Source organism: Leptodactylus fuscus, chromosome 8 (genome assembly GCF_031893055.1).
Source record: "Leptodactylus fuscus isolate aLepFus1 chromosome 8, aLepFus1.hap2, whole genome shotgun sequence".
In the NCBI taxonomy this organism is placed as follows: domain Eukaryota; kingdom Metazoa; phylum Chordata; class Amphibia; order Anura; family Leptodactylidae; genus Leptodactylus; species Leptodactylus fuscus.
This window is the reverse complement of record NC_134272.1, coordinates 12,420,794-12,447,020: the sequence shown is the minus strand read 5'-3', so window position 1 is coordinate 12,447,020 and position 26,227 is coordinate 12,420,794. Positions and strand designations below refer to the sequence as shown.

General features: G+C 44.9%; 1 protein-coding gene across 1 annotated transcript in view; it reads left to right on the top strand.

Annotated features, from left to right (window-relative positions):
* The window catches only part of RAB26 (RAB26, member RAS oncogene family), a 165,429-nt gene that overhangs the window by 128,384 nt on the left and 10,818 nt on the right, over positions 1 to 26,227 (top strand). Inside the window, exons 3-5 of the mRNA XM_075284982.1 lie at positions 7,641 to 7,682; positions 7,795 to 7,861; positions 9,802 to 9,854. Of these exons, the coding sequence (XP_075141083.1) occupies positions 7,641 to 7,682; positions 7,795 to 7,861; positions 9,802 to 9,854 (162 nt within the window). The remainder of the gene's footprint in view (positions 1 to 7,640; positions 7,683 to 7,794; positions 7,862 to 9,801; positions 9,855 to 26,227) is intronic.

Genomic DNA, 26,227 nt, shown 5'->3' with positions numbered 1-26,227 from the left:
TGCTGGTTCTCGCTACTCAGCCTCGCCTTAATTCACAGAGTCCTGCTGGTTCGTACGCCGTGATTGCTCGCGACTTTACCCCCCGGCTACAGTACAGATTTCTAGGAGACTTCTGAGATTACTGGACTATTCTAAGACTATTACACTCCTGAGAGCCTTGTAGAGGAGAAGATGGACGGTCTCACTTCACAGCCAGTGGAAAGGCGATGGCTCGGCAAATAACACAAAGGCAGAATGTCATTCACTTCAGTGTGGCTGAGCTGCAATACCAGGCACGGACCATGGACAAGTGCGGCGCTGTTTCTTGAATAAAGGAGCTGTGGTTTTATATTCCTATATAGCCTGTTGAACACTTAACCCGTTGAATAGCTGAGTTCATGCCGTAGGCGTCAGGTATAGTATAATTGTGGGATCATTGATGACCACATGGTCGGCAGGGTTATGGCAGCCCCTTCGCCGTGAGCATGCACCCTTATACAGCGGACACCCGCCTGTAGTGGTCATTTAACTTCTCATTACAAACATCTCCCAATGCTCGATACCTTTGTACTATGCAGATTACGCTAGGTTCACACGAGTATTGTCTCTTGGTTGTTGGAGCCTGTTGGGGGACCCGATAAACTGAAAGGTGGTTACTCACTGAGCCCAGAGGACCCCCATGGTACTATAATGAGGTCTGTCATTTTGGGGTCTGTGCAGGAACTTTTCCTCCACCAATTATTGATGGACTCTATGATGGAGTCTCCTCCGGCGCAGATGTGAACGTAACCTTAGGTGGCAAGTTCCCCAAGGGGGTTCCTGTTCTCTGCAAGAGCTCCTGGTGTTACTCGAAAAACCCAGCCCAATGCCTCCCCATTTGGCTGTTGATGGTACCAGTATTTCTATACAGGTGTCATTGTGGAATTTCCGCATGGTGGGACTATCTTATCTTATTTCATGTAGCCCCTTCAGTGGGCAATAGGTCTTCCAGTTGCACTGCCAATCTCTGCATCTGTGAGGCTGGCACACACAGCAAGAAGGATACTGCATATTTGCCAGGTTTAAAACAAATGGGACCTACGCAACAAGTCAATGGAGATACGTCAGAAAAGGTTGGCACTGTTAAACAGGGCACAGGGTGAGACATTGGGCGTCAGTTATGAGCAGGGCAAGGAGCACGTGCCAGGATTGGGCCCATCTTCAGGGCACTTGTCACATGATTTGGCATGTCCTTGGCATGGTGCAGGCAGATATGATGACATCACTATATTGCACCAGCTACGTACCTATTACGGCCTGTAGCCCGCTCTGTCCTTGGCATGGTGCAGGCAGATATGATGACATCACAGTATTGCACCAGCTATGTACCTATTATGACCTGTAGCCCGCTCTATCCATGGCATGGTGCAGGCAGATATGATGACATCACTGTATTGCACCAGCTATGTGTCTATTATGGCCTGTAGCCCGCTCTATCCTTGGTATGGTGCAGGCAGATATGATGACATCACTGTATTACATCAGCTATGTGCCTATTACGGCCTGTAGCCCACTCTATCCTTGGTATGGTGCAGGCAGATATGATGACATCACTGTATTACATCAGCTATGTGCCTATTATGGCCTGTAGCCCGCTCTATCCTTGGCATGGTGCAGGCGGATATGATGATATCACTGTATTACATCAGCTATGTGCCTATTATGGCCTGTAGCCCGCTCTATCCTTGGCATGGTGCAGGCGGATATGATGACATCACTGTATTGCACCAGCTACGTGCCTATTATGGCCTGTAGCCCGCTCTATCCCTGGCATGGTGCAGGCAGATATGATGACATCACTGTATTACATCAGCTATGTGCCTATTATGGCCTGTAGCCCGCTCTATCCCTGGCATGGTGCAGGCAGATATGATGACATCACTGTATTACATCAGCTATGTGCCTATTATGGCCTGTAGCCCGCTCTATCCCTGGCATGGTGCAGGCAGATATGATGACATCACTGTATTACATCAGCTATGTGCCTATTATGGACTGTAGCCCGCTCTATCCTTGGTATGGTGCAGGCAGATATGATTACATCACTGTATTACATCAGCTATGTGCCTATTATGGCCTGTAGCCCGCTCTATCCTTGGCATGGTGCAGGCGGATATGATGATATCACTGTATTGCACCAGCTACGTACCTATTATGGCCTGTAGCCACACGATGACATCACTGACTTTCATCACATTCCCAGAGTCTCATAGGCTCCAGTGTGTAAGTGCATCCTAAGGACACAGATACAGTAGTAATGGGCCCAGGTGAGAAGGGTTCAGCTTTAACCCTGTAACCACCCACATGCCTACCCCCCGCTGTACAGTTTTGCTCATTCATTATGAGTTTAATAAGTCACTTTCCTTTCTAGTTTGCCTCTAACAGGCATTGTGTAAAGTCTATGGCACCTCTGTGCCTTACAATTGGCCTGGCATTAATAATAGGATCTGTGCCATGTTACTTTTGCTGAATGCAGCCTTTCCTCCGACATGACAAATGAGGCAATATCTTGCAGAAGGCAGGACGTACATCCCTGGGCTTGGAACAGCTGTGGCCAAGGAAAGAGTGGGCCAGGAGCCCAATTCCTGGGGTGTTTGAGCCCCTTATGAAAAATAATCCCAGAGTTCTGGCCGATGGTTAAGTAAGATTGCTCCTCTGATATATAAGCAGAGTTGTCGTCTTCTGACAAATTGTTAAAAGATCTATTTGACCATTTTATTCTCGTTTCTTGAACTTTGGCAAGTGCCGGAGATATTGATGATGTTAGTTTCAGCCCTGATATTCCTCCATTATCAGAATTGACTGTCCTGACAAAAGAAGAAGTGGCCCTAAAGTACAAAAGATGACCAGCGATATGGATAGGGGGCTGTGGCTGCACTGTTACAAGGCGTTTGGCTGGTGCTGTTATGGGTTACATGGATAACACTTTTATACTTTTGCACTTTTGTTTTTTGGCATATGACAGCAATACTGATAGGGTATGTGGCTGACAAGGGTAAAGGAATACATGCCTGCATGGTAATGGGGTGTGCGGCTGCAATGATAATAGGATATGTGTCTGGCTTTGTCGCTGATCTGGTATTGAGATGTGTGGCTGCAAGAATAATGGAGTATGTGGTTAACATTACTTAAGGAACACGTGTCTGCAATCAAATTGTATATGTGACTGCACTGATAATGGGTATGAGCTTGCACTTATAATGGGTATGTGGCTGCACTCATAATGGGATATGCAGTTTCACTCATAATGGGTATGTGGCTGCATTCGTAATGGGGTATGTGACTGAACTGATAATGTAGTATGTTACTGCACTGATAATGAGGTATATGGTTGTACTTATAATGGGGTATGTGGTTGCACACATAATGGAGTATGTGGTTGCACTGATAATGGAGTATGTAGTTGCACTGATAATATGGTATGCTACTGCACTAATAATGGGTATGTGGCTGCACTGATAATGGAATATGTGGCTTCACTCATAATGGAGTATGTGGCTGCACTCATAATGGGGTATGTGGCTGCACTCGTAATGGGCTATGTGGCTGCACTGATAATGGGGTATGTAACTGCACTGATAATGGGGTGTGTGGCTGCACTGATAATGGGGTATGTAGATGCAATGATAATATGGTATGTGGCTGCACTCATAATGGGGTATGTGGCTACACCTATAATGGGGTATGTGGCTGCACTGATAATATGGTATGTGGCTGCACTTATACTAGGGTATGTGGCTGCACTGATAATATGGTATGTGGCTGCACTTATACTAGGGTATGTGGATGTACTGATAATGGGTATGTGGCTGCACTGATAATATGATATGTGGCTGCACTGATAATGGGGTATGTGGCTGCACTGATAATATGGTATGTGGCTGCACTGATAATGGGGTATGTGGCTGCAGTGATTATTGGGTATATGGCTGCACTGATAACAGCGTATGTGGCTGCACTGATAATGGGGTATGTGGCTGCACTGATAATGGGGTATGTGGCTACACTCATAATGGCGTATGTGGCTGCACTGATTATTTGGTATGTGGTTGCACTGATAATAAGATATGTGGCTGCACTCATAATGGGGTATGTGGCTGCATTGATAATGGGGTATGTGGCTGCACTGATAATTGGGTTAGTAGCTGCACTAATAATGGGGTATGTAGCTGCACTGATAATGGGGTATGTGCCTGCACTGATAATGGGGTATGTGGCTGCACTCATAATGGCGTATGTGGCTGCACTGATAATGGGGTATGTGGCTGCACTGATAATTGGGTATGTAACTGCACTGATAATGGGGTATGTAGCTGCACTGATAATGGAGTATGTTGCTGCACTGATAATGGGGTATGTGGCTACACTCATAATGGCGTATGTGGCTGCACTGATTATTTGGTATGTGGTTGCACTGATAATGGGATATGTGGCTGCACTCATAATGGGGTATGTGGCTGCATTGATAATGGGATATGTGGCTGCACTCATAATGGGGTATGTAGCTGCACTGATAATGGGGTATGTGCCTGCACTGATAATGGGGTATGTGGCTGCACTCATAATGGCGTATGTGGCTGCACTGATAATGGGGTATGTGGCTGCACTGATAATTGGGTATGTAACTGCACTGATAATGGGGTATGTAGCTGCACTGATAATGGAGTATGTTGCTGCACTGATAATGGGGTATGTAGCTGCACTGATAATGGGGTATGTAACTGCACTGATAATGGGGTATGTAGCTGCACTGATAATGGGGTATGTAACTGCACTGATAATGGGGTATGTAGCTGCACTGATAATGGGGTATGTGGCTGCACTGATAATGGGGTATGTAGCTGCACTGATAATGGGGTATGTAACTGCACTGATAATGGGGTATGTGTCTGCACTGATAATGGGGTATGTGGCTGCACTGATAATGGGGTATGTGGCTGCACTGATAATGGGGTATGTAACTGCACTGATAATGGGGTATGTAACTGCACTGATAATGGGGTATGTGGCTGCACTGATAATGGGGTATGTGGCTGCACTGATAATGGGGTATGTGGCTGCACTGATAATGGGGTATGTGGCTGCACTGATAATGGGGTATGTGGCTGCACTGATAATGGGGTATGTGGCTGCACTGATAATGGGGTATGTGGCTGCACTGATAATGGGGTATGTGGCTGCACTGATAATGGGGTATGTGGCTGCACTGATAATATGGTACGTACCTTCCCGGCAATGTAAGAGACTTATGGCTTCCTTGTAAAAGTTGGAAACGTGTAATTTCCCGGATGCTGACGTTGCAGATTCCCCCCCCACACCCCAAGTACTTACTGTTGGTCCTTGCAGCTGATTGCGTCTTTTTTTACTTGCATTGCCCTTGTGTGTAAGAGTTCGGCATAGTAACTTGTCTGGGAACGATCGACTTCAGAGCGGAGGTCACATTTAACGAGGTGCGTATTAAGGCTAATTGGAAAATTAGCAATCCAAGTAGCAGAAGCCCCAGACTTACTTGGGAATTAGCTTAATCACCTCTCAGTCTTGTATATTGTGTTTATACAGCGAGGCTGAGCGCGATGTTTCACCCCTGCAATTACCGGCTATATACCATGTAAATGGCGGTGCACTAGGAGAATACGCAAACAATTACACCCTGACAGAGAAGGGGGCGCCGTGATAGGTGAGATCCTAAGGGATCAGGTAAGACTATGGCATCTGGATCATAATCTAGTAAAGATGGATCGTGGGCAGACAAGTATGACCCTTAACCCTTAAATTTGGTCCCTATGAGCATGAGATAATCTACACAGGTATAACAAACAGAGATAGGTGGGGGGGGGGGGCATGAAAGGAAGGAGGCACCCAATGGTCTAGGGGGCGATCACTGACCTCCAGGGTGGCGATCACAGACCTACAGGGTGGCGATCACAGACCTCCAGGGTGGCGATCACAGACCTACAGGGTGGCGATCACAGACCTACAGGGTGGCGATCACAGACCTCCAGGGTGGCGATCACAGACCTACAGGGTGGCGATCACAGACCTACAGGGTGGCGATCACAGACCTCCAGGGTGGCGATCACAGACATCCAGGGTAGCGATCACAAGATTGGCTCAACCCCACTATATATATGATATATAATTAGGGTTGAGCGATTGGGATCGGGAAAGATCGGATCCCGTTCAGCGATCGAGCAAATTTCACGATCGGGATCAGCTGGAAAAATGATCGTAAATCGGATTTTAAAATCAATCCTGAAATCTAAAGATCTGCTCAACCCTACTCAACACTGATCTTGGGTGATAAGGTCTAACACTAATGATGGGTGATCAGGTTTGGAGGACACTGATGTTGGGTATTAATACCCAACACTGAGGTTGAGTGATAAGTTCTAATACTGATGTTGGATGATAAGGTCCAACACTGATGTTGGGTGATAAAATCTAACATTGATATTGGATGATAATCTCCAGCACTAATGTTGAGTGATATAAGGTCCAACACTGATGTTGGGGGATAAGGTCCAGCGCGATCAATGGGTGATAATACCCGACACTGATATTGTGGTGATAAGGTCTGACACCAATGTTGGGTAATATGAACTGACACTGATGTTGAGTGATAAGACCCAACACTGATGTTGGGTGATAAGGACTGACACTGATGCTGGGTGATAAACTTGTAGCACAATCATTACGCTACTTCATAGCATACGTTTATAATAAAGGTAGAGGCCAGGACTAATTCTAGGTCCTCTGCTACTAACCATGTTTACAGGTTCTTTACTTTGGGCAATGGGATGTAGTTAAAATATCCCCACAGTTGGTGGTCATAAACTTTGGGATGAAGCCTCCATGACAAGGCAGAGAGCCCTACAGGCTTTATCAAACTCCATGAATTTGCCTAGAAGGGGGGGGCATGTGGAGGTACAATAGAGGTCTCTTACTTCTGTGTAAGCCCTCTTATGGCAGTATTATAAAAACACTATATGGTAGGATTATTGGAAGCTTTGTCGGGGTATAACGTAGACATTGTATGGCAGTATTATTTGTAGACAGATACATAGTGAAAGTATATGGCAATCCTATCTGGGCACTGTGTGTTAGTATTATTGGATACCACTTGGATTAAGCATTGTATAGCGGTATTATTTAGACACTAAATTGCAGTGTTTTAGGGGAAATATATGGCAGTGCTGTGTGGGCGCTATATGTTAGTGTTATTTGGCTATTATATGGAGTTATGGCTTAGGCATAGTATGGCGGTATTATTTAGACACTAAATTGCAGTATTTTAGGGGAACTATATGGCAGTACAGTGTGTGCACTGTATGTTAGTGTTATTTGGCTATTGTATGGAGATATGGCTTAGGCATTGTATGGCGGTATTTTTTGGACACTAGATGACAGTATTATGTACATATGCATCGGTTATGAGAACAACTGTAAAAAAGATATAGTATGTGGGGGAAACATCCCTGTGCATGTTAGTACTTCTAGGCGGTACAATCTGGTAACTCGGAGGTAAAATCTTTGCAGATAAACAACTTATCATTTTAGCAGCGAGAAATGTTGTGTAGGCCGTGGGAAAATACTCATAATTATACCGTTATCTTCTATTGCAGAACAAAGTGCTGAATGTGGATGGTGTCAAAGTCAAGCTGCAGGTAAGAACATGGTGTACCTATAACGTCTCCTACCGTATAATGTACCGTACTGCGGTGACTGTGGTTTTCATGTCGCACGGATTTATTATCATGCGGTTTCTTTATCTTACAGATCTGGGACACTGCAGGACAGGAGAGGTTCAGGAGTGTGACGCATGCCTATTACCGAGACGCCCACGGTGAGTGCCCACAGGACAACATGGTGCCCACAGGACAACATGGTGCCCACAGGACAATATACCCTCTGCCCAGTCCAGGAAACACAATCATAGTCAACTTACATGGCCAATGTTTTGGTACAGCCAAGCCCTTTTATAACTGAGCTCTGCACTGTGGTTAAAGGATACCTATCTATCTGTCCGTCCGTTCGTCTATCTATCTATCTATCTATCTATCTATCTATCTATCTATCTCCTATCTATCTATCTATCTATCTATATATCTCCTATCTATCTATCTATCTATCTAGGAGATAGATAGATAGATAGATAGATAGATAGATAGATAGATAGATAGATAGGAGATAGATAGATAGATAGATAGATAGGAGATGGATAGATAGATAGATAGATAGATAGATAGATAGATAGGAGATAGATAGATAGATAGATAGATAGGAAATAGATAGATAGATAGATAGATAGATAGATAGATAGATAGATAGGAAATAGATAGATAGATAGATAGATAGATAGATAGATAGGAGATAGATAGATAGATAGATAGATAGGAGATGGATAGATAGATAGATAGATAGATAGATAGATAGATAGATAGATAGATAGGAGATAGATAGGAGATGGATGGATAGATAGATAGATAGATAGATAGATAGATAGATGATAGATAGATAGATAGATAGATAGATAGATAGGAGATGGATAGATAGATAGATAGATAGATAGGAGATAGATAGATAGATAGATAGATAGATAGGAAATAGATAGATAGATAGGAAATAGATAGATAGATAGATAGATAGATAGATAGATAGATAGGAGATGGATAGATAGATAGATAGATAGATAGATAGATAGATAGATAGATAGATAGATAGGAGATGGATAGATAGATAGATAGGAGATAGATAGGAGATGGATGGATAGATAGATAGATAGATAGATAGATAGATAGATAGATAGATAGATAGGAGATAGATAGATAGATAGATAGATAGATAGATAGGAGATAGATAGGAGATGGATGGATAGATAGATAGATAGATAGATAGATAGATAGATAGATGATAGATAGATAGATAGATAGATAGATAGATAGATAGATAGGAGATGGATAGATAGATAGATAGATAGATAGATAGATAGATAGATAGATAGGAGATAGATAGATAGATAGATAGATAGATAGATAGGAAATAGATAGATAGATAGATAGATAGATAGATAGATAGGAGATGGATAGATAGATAGATAGATAGATGATAGATAGATAGATAGATAGATAGATAGATAGGAGATAGATAGATAGATAGATAGATAGATAGATAGATAGATAGGAAATAGATAGATAGATAGATAGATAGATAGGAAATAGATAGATAGATAGATAGATAGATAGATAGATAGATAGATAGATAGGAAATAGATAGATAGATAGATAGATAGATAGGAGATGGATAGATAGATAGATAGATAGATAGATAGATAGATAGATAGGAGATAGATAGATAGATAGATAGATAGATAGATAGATAGATAGGAGATAGATAGATAGATAGATAGATAGATACATAGATAGATACATAGATAGATAGGAAATAGATAGATAGATAGATAGATAGATAGATAGATAGATAGGAAATAGATAGATAGATAGATAGATAGATAGATAGGAGATAGATAGATAGATAGATAGATAGATAGATAGATGTATATGGGATAGATAGATAGATAGATAGATAGGAGATAGATAGATAGATAGATAGATAGATAGGAGATAGATAGATAGATAGATAGATAGATAGATAGATAGATGTATATGGGATAGATAGATAGATAGATAGATAGATAGATGTATATGGGATAGATAGATAGATAGATAGATAGATAGATAGATTCCACATTTACATGAGCCGCTGTCTCCCTGCTTCTCTCCGCAGCTCTGCTCCTGCTCTACGACATCACCAACAAGACGTCCTTCGACAATATCCAGGTAAGATGGACGACTTATTAAGTAGAATTCTTTAACGGATTTGACTAGGATCAGAAAAACAGCGCCACACCTGTCTATAGGTTATGTCTGGTATTGCAGTTCAGCACCCATGATTTATGTTTTAGCACTGGAGGCTTTCTGAATCTGTACTAGTTCTCATCCTGACCTTGGCTGGCCTCTGACTTCTGAACCTGTGCTGCCCGCCCTGACCTCGTGCCTACCACTCTGAACGGATTTTGCCAGCCTGTATTTGGCCATGCTCTTGTCTTGTATCTCTGTATCTCTGGCCTTTGGCTAGCTGCCACCTATGCCAGGACCTTTCCAAGAGGTAGCGCCCCGGTGGTCTCCTTACAGTGAGATCCAGATTCCTGAACAGGGGTTGAAAGAGGATCATCGGAGAGGCGAAGCCGAGTGAAGGCGAAACGCGCGTCAGGCGTTTCTTATGGTCCTACCAGTCTCTGACGGAGTCCCCCCTGCTGCTTTCTTCATTACTATATTTGTATTCACAGAAAAGATGTCGGCACCTACGGGTATGTATTAAGGTGACCCCATTTGGGATACCTCTTTACTTGTTTACCACCTTCTATTTAGATTAGCCATATTATTATGGTTTGAGGACATTTGTATTTAAGTCCCCTGGCCTATGATTGGTGTGCAATACTAAGTATTTAATTGGGGATTATATTCCTCTTTTTGCGACTTCTATTCTTGTATTTTTATATTATCTTTGGGGTTAGACTCAGTCTGTGACTGGTGGGAGGGTTTTGGTACTCCTCTGCTACTCTATGGGGAAATTTATCTTTTTCCCTATGTGTGTCTCCCTTGTTTATTTATGTATTGTTTGATGTGATATTTATCAATAAAGTTATGTAATTTTTACATTTTGTGTCTCAAGTTGTCTGAAATATATTTATATCCGTTTTGAGACCAGGTTGTTTTGTATTTTTGGGTTCTTGTTTTTGGTTTACTTAGACAACAAAGTCAAGCCAATTGAGTGACATGCCGGGCCCACAGTGTGCTGTCCACTACAGATTTGAATGGAGCTGCAATACCAAACACAACCTGTAGGCAGGTTTGGTGCTGTTTATGGGAGAAAACAGCTTTTTATGATTCTGGACAAGCCCTTTAAGTCCAGTTTTGAAACCCCTATGTATGTCTCTGATATGATTATAAGTTAATTTGTAAATGCTCATGCTGCCATGTACTGCGCCCTGTTACCCAATGCCATTTTGCAACTCTCCTATTGGTGGCGATAGGTAGTGTGAATATAACAATAGTGTATGGCATGTACATTTATGGGTGGACTCCCTGTTTATCAGGGGTACTAAGCATGCACTATACATAGAGGTACCTGTGATGTCATTGTGGGGGCGTCACCTGTACACACAGCTGTTTACTTATACGGAACAGTCCTTATTCAGTGTTGCTGAATACAGAGGTGTTATCTTCTATTGTAATCCTGTCTGTGATAAACATGTAATGACTGCTGCAAAGAATCTAGAAATGGCAAGTGGTCGCCTATTATTAGGCTTAGTGGCCAGAGTGAAAATTGTTGGATAGATTACTTGTTGTTTTATATAGAAAACGACATGGAAAATCAAAATACAATATATTTAACATGAAACCTCTTGGCGATACATTCCCGTAAGGTAGGATGTTGTGACGCAGATAAGAGGTGGCTCAGGCAGCGATACGTCTGTGTCTGCGCGATATTGGTCTTTATTTAGACCAGTTAATTGCTGGGGTCTGGAGCTGACAGGCGCTGCGTCGCCTCGGGGAGTTTCTGGAATACGCACAACTGTTGCCCAAAAAAAAAGAAAAATCTAATGAGGAGATAAAAATTACGAGGCTTTCATAGGCCGGCCTGGCACGGAGAGTCTGGAAATCCAGAATTCTCAGCCGCTAATTGGAGAAGTTTCTATTTTTGTGTCCTTCGGTTTTTTATTTTTGTATTTCCTGAATTTCCGCCAGAGGACGGGGGAAGGGAACACGATGGAAGGGAATTATAGTGCGGGGCGCAGGTCCTAAGCCGTAACTTTTTCTCATCTGATTGGGTCTCGGCTAAATCTCCTGCCGACCTGTTATCCTGGATTATCGCTCAGATTGAGGGAGTGTAATGTCGGGGATTACAGCAGATTACCCGCACTTGTTCACTTTCCGTCTACTGTAAATGCAGGAAGGGAAACGGTAAAAATAGAAATAACTCCGGTTTTAATCCCTTGACGCAAAATCAGGTAGGGGGTTTATGGAGGGCGCTATGGTTGTGTGAATTGTAGCAAACAATACTACGGGCCCAAATATATCGTTCACTTATCGGGTCCCTGCTGCTCTCTATTTCCCAGTGGCAGAACTACGAATGGCGGGGCCCCGTGGCGAACTTTTGACATGGGCCCCCTGACCGATGCCAAAGACCTCAATCGACGCCCCCCTCCCACGCATTTCTGCACGCTCTATTATGCCCCATAGCAGCCCCTGCACACAGTACTATGCCCCATAATGACCCCTGCACATACTATTATGCCCCATAGTGGCCCCTATACTCAGTATTATCCCCCATAATGACCCCTGCACATACTATTATGCCCCATAGTGGCCCCTATACTCAGTATTATCCCCCATAGTGGCCCCTGCACACAGTATTATGTCCCATAGTGGCCCCTGCACACAGTATTATGTCCCATAGTGGCCCCTGTACACAATATTATCCCCCATAGTGGCCCCTACACACAGTATTATCCCCCATAGTGGCCCCTGTACACAGTATTATCCCCCATAGTGGCCCCTGCACACAGTATTATCCCCCATAGTGGCCCCTGAACACAGTATTATGTCCATTAGTGGCCCCTGCACACAGTATTATGCCCCATAGCAGCCCCTTCACACAGTATTATCCCCCATAGTGGTCCCTACACACAGTATTATGCCCCATAGTGGCCCCTGCACACAGTATTATGCCCCATAGCGGCCCCAGTACACAGTATTATGTCCCATAGCGGCGCCTACACACAGTATTATGTCCCATAGCGGCCCCTACACATAGTACTATGCCCCATAGTGGCCCCTGCACATACTATTATGCCCCATAGCGGCCCCTATACACAGTATTATGCCCCACTGTGGACACCCATGAACAATTATACTCTGGGGTCTTTTCAGACCCCTGAGTATAATAATTGGAGACCCAGGGGGGATATAAACATAAAAAACACTGTTACTTACTTATCCCGGCTCTACTGCACTCCTTGGTGGTGTCAGCCATCTTCAATGACGTTCGGGACATCACATGACCTGGGACGCAGGCCCGGGTCATATGACGTCAGGGACATCACAGAAGTAGGCCCAAAGCCTGTCTGGATCCCGGAGAGGTAAATAACACTGTTTCTTATGTTCTCTTACCTCTCCTGCGCCTCCGATTATTATACTCGGGGGTCTGAAAAGGGAAATCACTCTAATAGCAATGGTCGTATCAGAGCAGGAACACTCCGGTAGTGCCGGGATTAGTGTCGGTGCATCATCTGTGACCGTAAACTCCACTTGTATTAAATTTGTTTCTAGGTGGCGCTGTAAGTAAGACTAAAGTTGTATTTTCCATTCATAGTTTTTTCATAATTCATCATCCTACATTTGGGAGGCTTTCAAATATTAATATACTAATTCTCTCCAATGTACCGCCACATTGTGCAGCAGACTGTGCAGCTAACAGCATCCAGGGCGCCTTGTAATGCTCTCAAGGAATTGGAATAAATAGAAGTGACTGGTGCTTTCACTTAACCCTTTATTTTCGTAAGCACTTGGATCCTAAAGGGGGAGGTCTACTTAGTGAACTTTTTTGGATGTTGTTCCTGTGCTGAGATCTTACTGATTATCTGTAAACAATAAGTCTTCCATTTTCCTGCAGTGCCCCCACAGGGACAGTGGAGTATTACACAATTCACCTGAAGCTGTCTGTGTACTGTATAGACATGGCAGATCCTCTAGATCTCAAGACTGAGATCTAAAATGGGGAATCCATCTATGTTAAAGGGACGTTCCTAGTTTAGATCTTTATGATATGTCCTCAGGATAGGCCAGAAATGTCCGACCTGGACAGGGATGAGAACAGGGGTCCATTGACCACCATCTTGCATAAAGAAGTGGCTGCATACACGAAGTGCTTTCCATTTATTTCTATGAGAATTCCAAAAACAGACAAGCACAAAACTATTGGTCATGTTTGGCTTAGCCTATGAATTGCCCCTTTAAATGGATTCTTCAAGGGATTGTTTCCTAATTTACATCCTACGTGGTTCTGATTGTGACAAACCTTCAATTCCAAACCTGGGTCACCTAGTCGGAACCAGCACCTCCGCCACCTCTCAATGACCATCTTATATGAGGACAGACAGGTGACGGGTCCTCTTTAAGGCTGGCAATCTCCTCGGCATATAATGCCTCCGCTCAACATCTTTTATGGCCAGGGCTTGTAGGATTTTCATTAAAATACAAGGTGCTGAATCAGAATCCGAACCAAGAGCAAAACGCTGAGGATAATGAATAAAATATCAATGGGGCCGGTATAGATGTCAACATAAAGAGATGTAGGGCGCATGGTAATGATGGCGAGGCCAATTGTCATCCTCAGTGACCTAGATAATTCGGGAGTTGGAAGATTATTCATCTCTCATACTAGGAACTTTTTGCATTATTTTTCCTTTGGTGGGTGTCTATAGGATGACCACTGGGGGGTAGGATAGCAACAAGGGGGTCCTGTAAAGAGACAATATATGCAGGGACCTATGATGATGTCACCGAGGGGGAAGGTCCTGGCAGGTAAATAACTCGATAGCTCACAGTCTGGAAGAAAAGTGATTAAAATTCAGGTTTTATGGGGATTTCTATGGAAAAGAAATGATATTTTCTCATATTAATGGGGATAATAAATATAAAACCGCCACTTGGGAGGGATTAATTGCAGATGTGTAATCACAAGTATTGTGGTCTGTGACAATGCCGTGGTGGGGGAGGGGGGCCGGCATCCCTGGAGGATCGATACTGATCTATGCACAATTTAGGAGACAGCCCTTCACTGAGATTGATAATGTGCTTATCCTGCTGTGCAGAGCGGTGGGGTAAGTGGCTGTCACGTCCCATACTGTGCATAAATAACACTGGCACCCAACCTGGTAAACCCGCAGGTGTCCGCTCCGATACGGGAAAAGCAAATGCGTATTTATTTCATTATTGCCTATATTGTTCTTTTGCAAACAACGGGCTGCAGGTGGCAAAACCAGCGGTGGGTTGTACAACTGTAGGGAGACAATGGCGGGTGAGGAGGTGTGAGGCGCATTCTCCGGTCTCGAGGCTCCCATTACATCGGCGTCTCAAGATTGTATTATCAGAATAGAAACGCTCTTTATTACATTGGATTCGACGGCGTCTCGTTCCTAATAAGCGGCGTGACATTTCAGCGCTCACCATTGTTCGTCCCCCAACTTCCGTGGTCTAGATATCTTTTTTTTATAGGTTTTTTTTTTGCCACCACTTTCTTGTTCCGAGTTCTTTTTAAACAAAAGGAAAATATTCCTTTGAAGGAAGGAATTGGTAATTCTGGAATCGCAGACGGCGCCGCTACACGGACGGTTAACCCTTCAAAGCATTTGCCAAGTTGAAGAGAGAGGTGGAAGGAGGAACATTGATTTGTGACCTCCAGGAGATATATAATAGCCATGTCTAGGCCGGCTCAATGAGGACACTGAGGCATCGTTGCCCCCAAGGCTGACAGTCTTTTTGGCTACCAAAGCTGAGCTGATCCCACCGTCATGGCTTGCAGATAACTAGATTCATAATGGATTGGATCATGGTGTCCAAAACATATGGCAGATACGTAGTTCCCTGCAGGAGTGGGGCAAAGCCAAGGGCTGCTTCACTTAGGGTACTGAGGCATTGTCGCTCCAAAGGATGACACTCCTTTAGGCTGGGCACCATAGCCAAGCAGATCCCACTGTCATAGCTCGAAGAGGACCAGAGTGGGAATGGATTGGGCGATGGATTCCACAACATGTGGCAGATATGTCTTAACCATGTCTCCCCTGTTGCCCCCAAGGCCGTTACTCCTTAAGGTGACATCAGGGATCACAGCTAAGCCGATCCCACTGTTGTCACTTGCAGAGGACCAGAGTGAAAATGGTTGGGCAATGGATTCCCATCTGGCAGATATATAATGTCCAGGTCTCCCCTGAATGAGCGGGGTAACGCAAAGTGATGCTCCAATGGCGTCACGATGCCCCCAAGGCTGATTGTTGGACACCATGGCTAAGCTGGTCCCACTGTCATGGCTTACAGAGGACTAAGGTAAAAATGGACTGGGTGATGTATTTGCCTACTCCAGAAGGTCCTGACACTTTCCTGCAATGTTAATGAAACGGGGCATCTAATACGCCAGGTGGAAATTTTCCAGCTCTTCAGTTAAGATCATGTAGAATCCCTTGGCCAGCAAATTCCCTGGACTTGAACCCAATCGAGAATCTCTGGGACCACCTTGATGGGGTTGTTCGCGCCATGGATGCTCAACCGCGTAACCTAGCGCAGCTGGCCATGGCACTGGAGTCGGCATGGCTCAACGCCCCATTGATCATCATCACAACATCCCCTCTCTTCCTGCACGTCTCGCAGCGGTCCGCTCTGCCAAAGGTGGTTCTGGATTTTGACAGGTGGTCACATTAATGTGACTGGACTGTGTAGGAGCATAGGGGACCTCTAAATATTGAAGGGTATGCATTGATATCTGTAGGCTTCACTCAGATTGCTTCAGGCTCGGAAATGACTGCCCGGATTATCCGTTCTCATTCAACACACGTCGGTATCGGCAGTATCAAACAACCTACTGAAAGTGACCCCAATTTTTTTTCACGCCGTCTGTTGATGGTTTTACTTTGTAAACTACGGCTATTAAAATAATCGGGATCTTAGTAAATGGTTTAATCATTAGCGCTTATGTTCTTCGGAATTGAAGCTTTGCGGGAACGATCAATAGACAAACAAGATTCTCACAGTCTTTGCATGAGTTGCTGAGAAATGCAAAGTCAATGTACCCAAAGAGTATAATGATAGCGAGAATAATGTCCTGCTGGTAGGAGACGTGAAATCCTGGATTACCAGACTTGCGAAACGTTACTGGATCTGCTGAGATGATGAAGGAGCCTGTCATACACTGACTATTGTGTAGGTCAGTGATGGCGAACCTTTTTGAGACCGAGTGCCCAAACTGTAACCCAAAACCCAATAAATTATCACGGAGTGCCAACACGTCAATTTAACCTTAAAACTATTTGGATCCACAATTGCGGACTCACAAATTACAGTCGTGTGAATTGGGCTTTACAGAGCTTGTACTGAAAGGTCTGTACACAGTACAATCTGCCCCGCAGTGGCCCCCACACACAGTACAATCTGCCCTGCAGTGGCCCCCCCACACACAGTACAATCTGTCCCGCAGTGGCCCCAACACTCAGTACAATCTGTCCCGCAGTGGCCCCAACACTCAGTACAATCTGCCCTGCAGTGGCCCACACACACACAGTACAATCTGCCCTGCAGTGGCCCCCACACACACAGTACAATCTGTCCCGCAGTGGCCCCCACAGACAGTACAATCTGCCAGGGGGCCACACGGTGGCTCAGTGGTTAGCACTGCAGCTTTGCAGCGCTGGAATCCTGGTGTTCGAATCCCACCAAGGGCATAAAACCAACTGCAAGGAGTTTGTATGTTCTCCCCGTGTTTGCATGGATTTCCATCCCATATTCCAATGTCATACTGATAGGGAAAAATGTACATTGTGAGCTCTATGTGGGACTCACAATCTACATAAAAAAACAAAACAAAATCAGTACAATCTGCCCTGCAGTGGCCCCCACAGACACAGGACAATCTGCCCCGCAGTGGCCCCCACACACACTACAATCTGCCCTGCAGTGACCCCCACAGACAGTACAATCTGCCCCGCGGTGGCCCCTCCCAAGGGATTATACCTGTATACTCCACAGTAGCCCCCTCCCCACACAGCATGAAATATTCCACAGTAGCCCCCTCCCCACACAGCATGAAATATTCCACAGTAGCCCCCTCCCCACACAGCATGAAATATTCCACAGTAGCCCCCTCCCCACACAGCATGAAATATTCCACAGTAGCCCCCTCCCCACACAGCATGAGACGGTCCTCAGTAGCCCCCTGCCCAGACAGCATGAAATATTCCACAGTAGTTCCCCCTCCCCAAACAGCACGAAATGGTCCACAGTAGCCCCTTCCCCACACAACATGAAATATTCCACAGTAGCCCCCTCCCCACACAGCATGAAATATTCCACAGTAGTTCCCTCTCCCCAACAGCACAAAATGGTCCAGAGCAGCCCCCTCCCCAGACAATACACATATATACTTACCTGAAGGGCCGCCAGGCGTCCTCTCTCTCACCTATTCACTACGGGCGCTGATGACTTACGTCATCATGTCCGCACCAGTGCAGAGGTCACACACTGTATAGTCAATGTAGGCCGTGCGTACCGCGCGGCCTACACTGACAGCTTTCAGCTGGATGTGCATTTGCACATCCAGCTGAAAGCAGCGATTGCTCACTAACGGGGAATCCTGTACCGGATTCCCCGTTACTGAGCGATCCGGGAGACCGCAACCGTGCCAGCATAGAGGGCTCTGCGTGCCCTCTCTGGCACGCGTGCCATAGGTTCGCCATCACTGGTGTAGGTTCTCCTTGTGCCACCAAAAGAACTCTGACCCATTGAGGCATGGACCCCACAAGACTTCTGAAGGTGTCCTGTGGTATCTAGAACAAAAACATTAGCAGAGGATCCTTTAAGACCTGTTGTTTTGATTGACCATCATGGATCATTCTTGGTTTTCTAGAACATCACACCGGTGATCAATCGAGATCTAGAGAATCTGAAGGCCAAGTCATCACCTTCTACTCTCTATCATGTTCCTCAAGCCATTCCTGAACCTTTTTTGAGGCAGGGGCAAGAAGCCACTAAGAGGCATCACTTCAATGATGGGGGTCCTAGTCTGTACAGTGTTTTAAGTAGGTGGTACTTGTCATCATCCACATGATACCAGGGCCTAAGGTTTCCCAGAAGAACATTGTACAGAACATCACACTGCCTACACCATGACATCTGATGGATAAAACCAGACAACTAGACAGCGCTCAATGAATCTTGGAAACCCATGACCATGTCACAGGTCAACCCATCGTCCTTCCTTGGACCACTTTTGGTAGGTTCTAACTTTTCTATACCAGAAAAACCTCATAAGACCTTCAGTTTTGGAGATTGTCTTAACCAGATGTCTATCCATAATGATTTGGCCTTTGTCAAGTTGCTTAGAGTATTAAAGGGATTCTCCAAGACTCCTTGGGTGGAATTTAATAACCCATCTACTCCTGTTTTCTGGCATAGATGGGTACAAATGTGGCACCTCTTTGCCACACACATGCTTCAGACCTACACGACCACAGACAACCTGTGCACAGATATTGCAGTGTTTTTGACAGATCCATGACAGCCTCTGCAACGTTTGTCGTATGTTTCTTTCAAGGGATTCAATCATTAAAAAGCAATTTTTTTTTGTCCCTAACATGTAGGAATAGCCTTAAGAAAGGCTATTCTTCTCCTACCTTTAAATGTCTTCTCCGCACTGCGGTTCGGTAGAAATCCCGGTTTTCTTCTGTATGCAAATGAGTTCTCTCGCAGCACTGGAGGTGGTCCAAATGCTGTAAGAGAACTCTCCAGCAACGCCTCCATTTTCGCCTGGAACGGCCTCTCCCTGTGTCGTCTTCTGGCGCTGGCTTCAAACTCCTGGGCATGCGCAGTCGGCTCTGCCGTAGGGCCTCGGGTTTAGCCGACTGTGCATTCACGCGGTCATTTTCTTGTGGCTGCTTACCCCAGCTTACTGTGTAAGCAGCCACAGGAAAATTGGTGCGGGCATGTGCAGATGGCTCTGCCTGAGGCCCTACGGCAAAGCCGACTGCGCATGCCCAGAAGTTTGAAGCCAGCGCCGGAAGAAGACGCAGGGAGAGGCCGTTCCAGGCGAAGATGGAGGCGGCGCTGTAGAGTTCTCTTGCAGCATTTGGGATGCCCCCAGTGCTGCGAGAGAACTCATTTGCATACAGAAGAAAACCGGGATTTCTTCCAAACGGTGGCGCGGAGAAGACATCTAAAGGTAGGAGAAGAATATCTTTTCTTAAGGCTATTCCTACGTGCTTTTTAATGATTGAATCCCTTTAAGACCACCTGCTGACTCAGTAAATCGCAGGTGACGCTGAAGGCCGTAGAGCTCATTTGCTACATGTATATTATATTGCAGTCATAATTGGTGAGTGCGGTGGGTCTGGGGGTGTACCGCGGCGCTCCTCGCTGATTAGGCTGGAGCTTTAGCTGCGCAGATTCCTCCCGAGACGCCCCTTAGGCAGAGTCTGTTGCCGGTTTCCTCTTCTGCCTTGATAACATCTCCCCCTTAAGGCGCGTATCTAAATATAACCATCATTTACCTGCCGCCGAGCCCTTCCTCCGCAGCTGTCTCCATGTAGTTCGGCGCACGGTCTCCAGCCTCAGCGTAATGAACAGGTGTCTGCCCGCGGGTGCTCACAATTTGTTCTAGTCTAGTTTAAATAAAGTTTTTATTTTTCCGGAGACGCTCGGCTGCACGGTCAGTCTGTATAAGCGATAGACATGAACGAACCGGTTCGCACCAACCCGGATTTGTCCAAATTTTCTAGTGGTTTTTGGTTCGATCTGAAGTGGGTTTCCGAGGACCCTAGAGCACTTCCTATGATGTCACCAACGCGGGGGGGAACGCTAAGGCATGTGATTGGGTCGCTGCAGTCACATGGGGTGCTCTGATGTCATGACACAGAGTCAAAGATTGCAGTGTCATTACATTGGCGCACCCCACGTGGCCGCTGAGGTACGGTTACAGGCCTGAGTGGTGTCCCGGGGCCTCTGACATTACCCAGGAGGCTCGAAGGAGCCCAGGATGCCGCAATGGAGCCCAGGAGAGGTGAGTATAAATGTTCACTATGTGTCTGCCCCTCCCCGGGCCTTCACTTATTATACTCCAGGGTCTATAGAGGTCCCACAATATAAGAGGCCAAATGTGGGTGTCCCACCTCAAAGCAGTTGAACAATCCTCCCGAATATTGGCGAGATTTGTTCCCAAGGAAGCGGTGTGCAGTGAAAGCACACGGACCCCATAGACCATAGGTCCGTGTACTTACCGCGCGGAGTCCGCACGAGTCATGCGGACAGGAAAGTAGTTCATGAAGTATTTTTCTGTCCGCATGGTCTGCTCGGAAAACACACAGACCCCATTATAGTCTATGGGGTCCATGTGCTGTCATACGTTCACCGCTTGCCAATGTGTTCGGTATTCCCCCATGCCGACTCCCCCGAACGTAGATGTGAACCGGGGCTAATAAGCATATCAAAGGGCGTCTTCTGTTGGGGTTAAAAATTCTGACCTGCCCTGTCTGGAAAAGCTGGGTGGTAAATATACCAATGATATATGTGTGTGTCTATATAGTATATCTTTCTACTTCTCGCAGCGTCTACTCTGCTATATCCCTGCCTCTATCTGTATGCCCGTCTATCTCCAGCCCGGTGTTATATATAACCGCCTGTCTCCGGCAGTGCGAGGCCGTGTGTGTGTCGGCATATGAATGTGCGCCATTACACCTGGTCCTCAGGGGCACCGTCTGGTCGAGGATGCAGGCTGGCTCCTCTGATCACCGTCAGGGGGGTATATAAACCGAGTTTGCAAGCCAGACATGAATGTATATAGAGAATAACAATGCAAGGGCAGGCAGGGCATACAATGATCCATGTTATCTATTACCGCTGCTGCGTACAACACGCTATTTCCACCAGCTCCTCCGAGGAAACTTAAGAATTCAAGAAAGCGCCATTGTTTGCATTGTTAGGTGGGTTTTTTTCTTTCCCGTCGGATTCCTAAATGCTAATAATGACCAGCAATTTACCAGGGACGTCTATCATTTAAAGGGACGTGTCTGATATAAAATATAGACATCCAGCTAAAGGTGACTTAGTGGCTACAATTAAAGGGAAAGTGTCGCCAATTTTTTTTGTTCATGAACATGATATGGTTTTCCAAATTAGAACATAATGGCTGCTTTCTTCCAGACACAGCGCCACTCTGTGGGCTGTGTCTGTTATTGCAGTATTCGCTTGAATAAGGTTAAACTGCAGTACCAGATGCAACCTATGGACAGGAGTGGCGCTGTTTTTGGAAGAAAGCAGCCATGTTTCCTATTCCTATGAAGTGTAGGCTTCAGGGAATGTGAAGATCTTCTGTAATGACTTATTCCCTGTAATGTTGTATTGATTCTGCCTTGGCGCAGAAATATGATGTATATTGTATTAAGCGGGGTATAATTTCTCGATCTATATGCATATGTCTCTGCCGCGTATGGAAGCCGTATCATTCTTCCATCTAGGCCGAGCGTTACACGACGTGGATGATGTGCAACCGTCATTTATGAAAGGCGAATCGACGCTTTATTGCAGGCATTCAGGGGTTAATCCATTTTTTGTACCGTGATCTGGAGAAAAAGTGACATTTACATTTGGCGAAGATCAATAGAGCGCAGCGGCCGGGTGTAATTAATCATTCATAGGGGGCCCCGTGACGGGTGTTTATTCTGTCTGTGGTGAAGGTATCAATATGGGAGAAGTATGGATAGAGAAATGTCACAGCAGTGTGAGGCCCCGGAACATAGACTCAGATCTCTACCCAATGTCATGTCAGCCCCAACCCCCCACATAATGTTTATACATAATAATATCTGCGGAGGGGGAAGGCGAGAGACTGTCAGACAGCAGCGGATCCACAAGAAGAGCAGAAGAAACAGCAACGGCTCCAATGAGCTTCCTGCAAGAGCGACCACCCAACAGAATCTTGTAGACAAAGAGCCATTATGTGTATAGACAGGTAGTGTGATCATCATAGGGGGTGACCGACAAGGTTAGCATTACTGACCCTGTATTATACTCCAGAGCTGCGCTCATTATTCTGCTGGTACAGTCACTGTGTACATACATTACATTACTTATCCTGTATTATACTCCAGAGCTGCGCTCACTATTCTGCTGGTGCAGTCACTGTGTACATACATTACATTACTTATCCTGTATTATACTCCAGAGCTGCGCTCACTATTCTGCTGGTGCAGTCACTGTGTACATACATTACTTATCCTGTATTATACTCCAGAGCTGCGCTCACTATTCTGCTGGTGCAGTCACTGTGTACATACATTACATTAATTATCCTGTATTATACTCCAGAGCTGCGCTCACTATTCTGCTGGTGCAGTCACTGTGTACATACATTACATTACTTATCCTGTATTATACTCCAGTTCTGTGCTCACTATTCTGCTGGTGCAGTCACTGTGTACATACATTACATTACTTATCCTGTATTATACTCCAGAGCTGCGCTCACTATTCTGCTGGTACAGTCACTGTGTACATACATTACTTATCCTGTATTATACTCCAGAGCTGCGCTCACTACTCTGCTGGTACAGTCACTGTGTACATACATTACATTACTTATCTTGTATTATACTCCAGAGCTGCGCTCACTATTCTGCTGGTACAGTCACTGTGTACATACATTACATTACTTATCCTGTATTATACTCCAGAGCTGCTCTCATTATTCTGCTGGTACAGTCACTGTGTACATACATTACATTACTTATCCTGTATTATACTCCAGAGCTGCGCTCACTATTCTGCTGGTGCAGTCACTGTGTACATACATTACTTATCCTGTATTATACTCCAGAGCTGCGCTCACTATTCTGCTGGTACAGTCACTGTGTACATACATTACATTACTTATCCTGTATTATACTCCAGTTCTGTGCTCACTATTCTGCTGGTGCAGTCACTGTGTACATACATTACTTATCCTGTATTATACTCCAGAGCTGCGCTCACTATTCTGCTGGTGCAGTCACTGTGTACATACATTACTTTACTTATCCTGTATTATACTCCAGAGCTGCGCTCACTATTCTGCTGGTGCAGTCACTGTGTACATACATTACATTACTTATCCTGTATTATACTCCAGAGCTGCACTCACTATTCTGCTGGTACAGTCACTGTGTACATACATTACATTACTTATCCTGTATTATACCCCAGAGCTGCACTCACTATTCTGCTGGTGCAGTCACTGTGTACATACATTACATTACTTATCCTGTATTATACCCCAGAGCTGCACTCACTATTCTGCCGGTACAGTCACTGTGTACATACATTACATTAATTATCCTGTATTATACTCCAGAGCTGCGCTCACTATTCTGCTGGTACAGTCACTGTGTACATACATTACATTACTTATCCTGTATTATACTCCAGTTCTGTGCTCACTATTCTGCTGGTGCAGTCACTGTGTACATACATTACATTAATTATCCTGTATTATACTCCAGAGCTGCGCTCACTATTCTGCTGGTACAGTCACTGTGTACATACATTACATTACTTATCCTGTATTATACTCCAGAGCTGCGCTCACTATTCTGCTGGTACAGTCACTGTGTACATACATTACATTACTTATCCTGTATTATACTCCAGAGCTGCGCCCACTATTCTGCTGGTGCAGTCACTGTGTACATACATTACATTACTTATCCTGTATTATACTCCAGAGCTGCGCTCACTATTCTGCTGGTACAGTCACTGTGTACATACATTACATTACTTATCCTGTATTATACTCCAGAGCTGCGCTCACTATTCTGCTGGTGCAGTCACTGTGTACATACATTACATTACTTATCCTGTATTATACTCCAGAGCTGCGCTCACTATTCTGCTGGTGCAGTCACTGTGTACATACATTACTTATCCTGTATTATACTCCAGAGCTGCACTCACTATTCTGCTGGTACAGTCACTGTGTACATACATTACATTACTTATCCTGTATTATACTCCAGAGCTGCGCTCACTATTCTGCTGGTGCAGTCACTGTGTACATACATTACATTACTTATCCTGTATTATACTCCAGAGCTGCGCTCACTATTCTGCTGGTACAGTCGCTGTGTACATACATTACATTACTTATCCTGTATTATACTCCAGAGCTGCGCTCACTATTCTGCTGGTACAGTCGCTGTGTACATACATTACATTACTTATCCTGTATTATACTCCAGAGCTGCGCTCACTATTCTGCTGGTACAGTCACTGTGTACATACATTACATTACTTATCCTGTATTATACTCCAGAGCTGCGCTCACTATTCTGCTGGTGCAGTCACTGTGTACATACATTACTTATCCTGTATTATACTCCAGAGCTGCGCTCACTATTCTGCTGGTGCAGTCACTGTGTACATACATTACATTACTTCCCCTGTCCTGATCCTCCCCCCTCCCCCTCCTGTTGGTCGGTGCCCCCCACGTTATGACCGCTGTTGTAATGATGGAGAATTTGTTGGGTTTTGTGTGATTTTCTCAGTCTGACGAGTATTTGGATGTGTTACATTTTCACCAGCTCACGTGTTAATTGTGTAAATGAAATAACAGGGCGCACATGCCCCCCCCCCCCATGTCTCTAGTCTTACACACGGGATATACTGTTCTCATTTACATGTACCATGTTAACTATCGCTTGTCCGCGCCTCTGTCTCCGTTCCTGTTATGCTTTGCTGTCATTTCTTTCGGCATCTTGACGATCAGATATTCGGGCACATCTAATTTTTGTACACAGCTTGTTCCTTGGCTATGACTTGATTATTTTGGGGTGTAATTGCGATATTACCTGTAAAGTCGTGTGACCAATGAAGAAGCGAATTGTAATACCCACCATCCTTCTGTTGTTCCTCCTGGAAATGTATGAATAAATTGACATCTGGGTGTTACCATTTTCTTGATACTGTCAGCCCTGAATAAGCAATGTCATACTCTATAGGCACGCCTGCTATTTAAAATGGGAAATGGCAACGCCGAGTTGTCAATTTTTTTCTACACTTCCAGGAGGAGTAACAGAGGCACAACACAGAGGTTCCCCATCACCAGTTGCCACCATATTGAATAATTCACCACTGGGCGTCTTCCAAACTTTTCAACATCTTAATTGTGAAGGCTCTTGGCCCAAGACACCATAATTGTATTTTTTTAGACTAATTTTTGGACCAAAAAATTATGAAATTCACCCAAGATAGAAAACCAAACCTTAGGATATGGAATCCTGTGGACCAGACCATTACACGACCCATCAATGTAGGACAACTTTCTTTACTAAACAGCGCCCCACCTGACTGAGCTGCAA